Source organism: Ornithorhynchus anatinus, chromosome 19 (assembly GCF_004115215.2).
Source record: "Ornithorhynchus anatinus isolate Pmale09 chromosome 19, mOrnAna1.pri.v4, whole genome shotgun sequence".
In the NCBI taxonomy this organism is placed as follows: domain Eukaryota; kingdom Metazoa; phylum Chordata; class Mammalia; order Monotremata; family Ornithorhynchidae; genus Ornithorhynchus; species Ornithorhynchus anatinus.
Genome location: NC_041746.1, coordinates 20,505,416 through 20,511,681, shown reverse-complemented (window position 1 = coordinate 20,511,681; position 6,266 = coordinate 20,505,416). Strand labels below are relative to the sequence as shown.

At 45.7% G+C, this 6,266-nt stretch overlaps 1 protein-coding gene across 1 annotated transcript; it reads right to left on the bottom strand.

Moving 5' to 3' along the window:
• Nucleotides 1–299: 299 nt before the first annotated feature.
• ORNANAV1R3177 (vomeronasal 1 receptor ornAnaV1R3177) lies at nucleotides 300–1,184 on the bottom strand. Its single transcript, NM_001253569.1, has one exon. The coding sequence runs from the start codon at nucleotides 1,182–1,184 to the stop codon at nucleotides 300–302; it is 885 nt and encodes a 294-aa protein (NP_001240498.1).
• Between the last annotated feature and the right edge of the window lie 5,082 nt (nucleotides 1,185–6,266).

Below are 6,266 nucleotides of genomic sequence, written 5' to 3'. Positions count from 1 at the left end.
AGGGATGGAGCTAATTTTAAGGAACAGGATCAAACTCAAACCCCTTTACTGACTGACTTAATACTGCGCTGTACTGATAAAATGCAGAGGTTGGCAAACCACTATTCCTTCAGGCTTGAGGACCGGAACTTTCAGGGAGTTCAGTCTATGATCACATGGGGGAGCACCTTATCTTTCCACTCTGCGGGTCCCTGACACTCTCACTTCATGACACAAGGAAGGACTGTATTAGAACAGGCAACTTCCTTGGGATCCTTTGAAGGATCCATGTTGGAAACAGGAGACTGCTTTTTCCACAGTTATCTTTTTCTCCTGTCACGGTGAATCACCAGGAATGGACTAATGGCTGAGAAGGTTGATGACAAAACCACATGGCTCTTCACTAGCAGAGGAGAATTTTCTTTCCTGTTACGTATAATACTTAACATGATGGACTGTCGCCCATATAAGAGGACATAGAGAGCCACCAGGGCAATGACTCTCTTGGTTGCTCTGACCTCAGGCATCACTCTGGGGGAGTGGCTGGGCCCATGAAGGTGCTGGACTTGCTGGTGGTGTCTATGAAGGACAAACACCATGTAGCCACTGGCCCCGATCATGAGGCCCACAAAGAACAGATCTCGGAGAGACAGCACAACCTCAATTCCCAGAGCAGTTTCTGCATTTAGAGAAGCTAATGAACAATATTTAAGATCATACATGCCTGGACCTCTGGTGCTGTTTTGGGGACCTCTTATGTGCATCGGTGTGCTTACATCAATCAGGAAACCAAGGATCCAAAAGAGAATACAGGAGGGCAGGATGCACTTAGGTAACTGAAGTTTGAGTCTTGCCCACCGGGAGGTGCTGGGGCTTATGGTGACAGCTTGGAAGACACTCAGGAGACATGTGGTGCAGATGGTTAGGCTCCGGGCCACTCGATAAAAGTAAATGATAATTTTACACCCGATGTCACCTAGAAAATCTTTCAGTCCCCAAGTTGACATAGTCTCTGGAATTCCATAAGTGAGAAGGATTATGGTATTAGCCAAGACCAGATGGGCATGGATCATGTCTGAAGAGCTGAGCTTGTGGTTGGCAGACACCGTGTGGACATAAAACAGGAGGTGGAATCCATTCACCGAGATCCCAATGCCATTCTGCAGGAGAATCACAATCATCAAGGAGATGTCACTGCGTTCCATTAACATGGATCCTCAATCTGATTCAGAAGATGCCTTCCTCAGAGCATAATGGGAAGAGAGAGAGAAAGAAAAGGGAGAGAAAAGAAAGAGAGTTCACTAATTTTCATTGGGGCATAATACATGCACATGAATCAGGTAAATTTAACAGATTATAAGTAGGAATAAATTCACATGCCCTGATTCTTAACTGTTCTGCATACTCACTTTCTCCTAGAAGGTTATGAAGAATATCAATGTGTACCTTAGGTCATTCGAGTAAACACTTACTCTATGTCAAATACTTGTATGCAGACACCTCCTACTTCACTCAGGGCTGACATCCTCTCTCATTCAACCCATATATCCAATCTGTCACCAAATCCTGACAGGCTCATCTTCACAACATCGACAAGATCTGCCCTTTCCTCTGCATCCAAACTGCAACATTAATGCAATCATTCATCCTATCCCACCTAGATTACTGTATCAGCCTCCTTTCTGACCTCCCTACCTCCTGCCTATCTCCACTTGAGCCCATACTTCACTCCACTGCCCGGATTATTTTTCCTCCTCAAAAGTCTCCAGTGTTGTCTATCCACCTCCATATCAAACAAAAACTCTTCGCTATTGGCTCTAAAGCTCTCCATCACCTTTCCCCCTCCTACCTCACCTCTCTTCTCTCCTTCTACTTCCAGGCCTGCACACTCCACTCCTCTGGTGCTAACCTCCTCACTATAACTCAATCTTGCCTGTCTTGCTGCAGACCCCTGGCCCATGTCCATTACAAATACACCAGACAGTCACTCTCCCCCCTTCAAAGCCCTACTGAAGGTGCACCTGCTCCAGGAGGCCTTCCCAGACTAAGCCACCATTTTCCTCAGCTCCCACTCCCTTCCACGTCATCCTGACTCGCTCGCCTCTCTCCCCGCCCCACAGCACTTAGGTATATAAGTATCTATCTACAATTCTGTTTATTTATATTGATGCCTGTTTACTTGCATTGATCTCGGTCACTCCCCTCTAAACTGTGAGCCTGCTGTGGGCAGGGATTGTCTGTCTTTATTGGCGGTATTCTACTGTCCAAGCACTTAATACAGTGCAGTGCACACAGTAAGCCTCAATAAATACGATTGAATGAATGAATGAATAAAGGTTAGGGAGAAAGTATCTTATCCCCATTCTGCCTATGAACAAACTGAGGTTCAGAGAGGTTAACTGACTTGACCATGGTCACACAGCATACCAGTGGCAGAGTTGGATTAGATTCTTGATTCTTTATCGACCATTCCATGCTTTCTTCTAAGTAAGGAAAGCAGCATTGTGTTTTGATTGTTTCCTTCCGTGAAACTCCTGATAATTCATGAGCTATGCTACCTATATCCCTCTTTAGCACTTGGATAGAAACATTTTCTCATTTGTGGGCTATACTACTGATAGTCCCCCTTAGCACTTATGTATGTACATTTTCTCAATTGAACCTTCTGTTATTTATTTTGATTATTCAGTTTGTTAATGCTTTTATGACTGCCTCCCCCTTGCAGTATACATACACTTCTGGTGGGCAGAAAATGCTTCACTCGCATGTTTTGTATTTCCCGATCACTAGTAATAATAATAATAATAATGTTGGTATTTGTTAAGCGCTTACTATGTGCCGAGCACTGTTCTAAGCGCTGGGGTAGACACAGGGGAATCAGGATGTCCCACGTGGGGCTCACAGTCTTAATCCCCATTTTACAGATGAGGTAACTGAGGCACAGAGAAGTTTAGTGACTTGCCCACGGTCACACAGCTGACAAGTGGCAGAGCTGGGATTTGAACTCATGACCTCTGACTCCAAAGCCCGTGCTCTTTCCACCGAGCCACGCTGCTTCTCAAACCTAGTTCATTATTACAGTTCATTAATGAATTACAGTTCATTAAACCTAGTGGGTGCTCAATAAATATTACTACTACTACTATTACTACTATTATTGCTTCTACTGCTACTGTTAGATGAGGCAGCCACTTGGTAGGCTCAATAATGAGGCTATTTTTTAAATATTTGTTAAGTGTTTACTTTATGCCAGGCACGGTACTAACAACTGGGGTAATAGTGATGATATTTGTATTTGTTAAGCACTTAACTATTTGCCAAACACTGTTCTAAGCACTGCAATAGATACAAGGTTAACAGGTTGGGTCACTGTACTACATGGTTAACAGGTGCAGTCACTGTACCACATGGGGCTCACAGTCTTAATCCCCATTTTACAGATGAGATAATTGAGGCATAGAGAAGTTAAGTGACTTGCCCAAGGTCACACAACAGACAAGTAGCAGAGCTAGGATTAGAACCCAGGTCTTTCTGACTCCCAGCCCCATGCTCTATCCATTAGGCAACACTGTTTCTAATGTCTCAGTGTCATTGTTTATTCTGGGTGAGTTACCATGAAGTGCTGTGTAGATTTGGAGGGAAGAAAAAATATTTCTGCCACAAAAAAATTCAGTAAGAAAACTCACTTGCCTTATGATGATGATGATGGCATTTGTTAAGTGCTTACTATGTGCCAAGCATGGTTCTGCAAAATTCATCTGTTTGGGAACTCGTCCACCCTGCTCCTATAGAACTGAACCTCATATTCAGAGTGTCTTATGGTCAGTTCAAATGACACTGGGTACACTTTGTTCATCTCACTATGCCCCTTACAGGCGGTGACACCAGTCCTCACGTACCCTCAATGCTCTCTCTGTTCTGTACATCCAGGTGAGGTACAGTCATGTGTGTCCCCCACCTAACCCTCTCATCATACTCTAGCTGTTGTCTCCCTCTCCATTCCTCCAAGCCAGCCCCCGAGCTGCAGAAACAACCCACAAACTCGTGTTATGCCAGTGTCAAACAATCTCCACCCATACACCAAACCCTGCACAGAGATTCCTGTTTTACAGTGAATAATCCCCATTCAGATGTGCAACCCTGAAACCCAGTGATAGAGTGAATAACTTCCTAGTACTCACCTGTCCTCATCACTTCTGCTGGCTGGTAGGGCAGCTCGCAGTCAGGCAGTCTTTGGCAGAACAAGGTTGAGGCAGCATTTATCAGCTAGGCACTTTTCTTGTCTCTCCTCTCTCTCGGGGACTGACTAAAGCATGTTTCAATGAATGAATCACTAAGCATTGATCCACTCTGACCTTCCAAAAGGGAACATCTCTTCCCAGAGTCCCCTCCCAGCTGCTAACAATCTGGGACTAGAGGCTTTCAGAGCTTTTCCCCACAGTGTGATCGTGTTAATTGACACGTTAGAGTTGCTCTGGAGAGACAGAGCCTCATTGGTACCAAACTTCACAATTTTGGGAAATGTTACAGTTCCTTTTCAGCTCTGCCAGGAGCCATCTAGGTACACACCCACTTTCAGTTTGGAGCATGAGTTTGGTAGAGGTTAGGTTCTAATGCTGGCTTGGCCAAGTATCAGTTGTTTGATTTTGGGCAAGTCACTTAACTTCTCTGTGCCTCAGTTACCTCATCTGTAAAATGAATGAGACTGTAAGCTCCACGTGGGACAACCTCATTCCCTTGTATCTACTCTGGCACTTAGAATAGTGCTGGGCATATAGTAAGTGCTTAACAAATACCATAATCATTATTATTATCATTATGGCTGGGGATATTCCTGCAGTCCCTTGCTTTCCCAGCCTTATGTCCTTTAATATTCATTCATTCAATCATATTTATTACTGTGTGCAGAGCTTGGAAAGTGCTTGGAAAGTACTTGGAAAGTACAATTGACAGAAATCTAAACACCAGGACAATCCTGTTCACCTTAAATTTAATCTTTCTTGCCTTAACTCTGTCCTCTCCTCTTCCAGGCAAAACTATTTCTCTTCCCTTATTGACACTCACGCTCATCACCCTGTCAGCTGTTCCGGATATTTAACTTCCTCCTCAGGCCCCCGTTCTTCCCCCTCCCCAATCCCTCACCCCCATTGATCTGGACAGGAAAATTAACACCATAAGGCCTGAGCTCCCCAAAGTCACCCCTCCCTCTTCTCCATCCCCCCGACTCTTTACCCCCCTCCTCTACTTTCGCATACTTCCCAGCAGTATCTTCAGGGGAGCTCTCCTCCCTCCTCTCAAGTGCTACCCCCTCCACGTGTGCTACTGACCCCGTTCCCTCACCTTATAAAAACGCTCACCCCATCCCTCCTCCCCTCCTGAACTTCCATCTTCAACAGCTCATTCTACAACAACTTCTTCCCCCGCCTTCAAACATGAACACATCTCCTCCATCCCCCCCCACCAAGTCCCACTTTGACCCAATACCCCCTCCAATTATCACCCCATCTCCCTCCTACCCTTCCTTTCCAAACTCCTAGAGCTAGTCATCTATACTCACTGCCACAAATTCCTCTCCTCCAACTCTCTCCTGGACCCCCTCCAACCTGGCTTCTGCCCCCTCCTCTTCACCAAAACTGTCCTCTCAAAGGTTACCAATGACCTCCTTCTTGCCAAATCCAATGGCTTCTACTCTATCCTAATCCTCCTCGACCTCTCATCTGCCTTTGACCCTGTCAACCATCCCCTTCTCCTCAACATGTTATCCAAACTCGGTTTCAAGGACTCCATCCCCTCCTGGTTTTCCTCAACTCTCTGGTCACCCAGACTCGGTCTCCTTCGTGGGCTCCTCCTCCCCATCCCATCGACTAACTAAAGGGGTTCCTCAAGGGTCAGTTCTTGGTTCCCTTCTGTTCTCCATCTAGTCTCACTCCCTTGGTGAACTCATTCGCTACCATGGCTTCAACTATCATCTCTATGCAGATGACACCCAAATCTACAACTCCTCCCTTGTTCTCTCTCCCTCCCTCCAGGCTCATATTTCCTCCAGGCTTCAGGACATCTCCAACTGGATGTCTATCCACCACCTAAAACTCAACATATCCAAGACTGACTCCTTATCTTCCCTCCCAGGCCCTGTCCTCTCGACTTTCCTGTCACTCTGGATGGCACTACCATCCTACCTGTCTCACAAGCCTGCAACCTTGACTCTGCTCTCTCATTCACTCCATACAGGAAATTCGTCACCCAAACCTGAAATCCATCACCCAAACCTGCCGGTCTCACCTTCA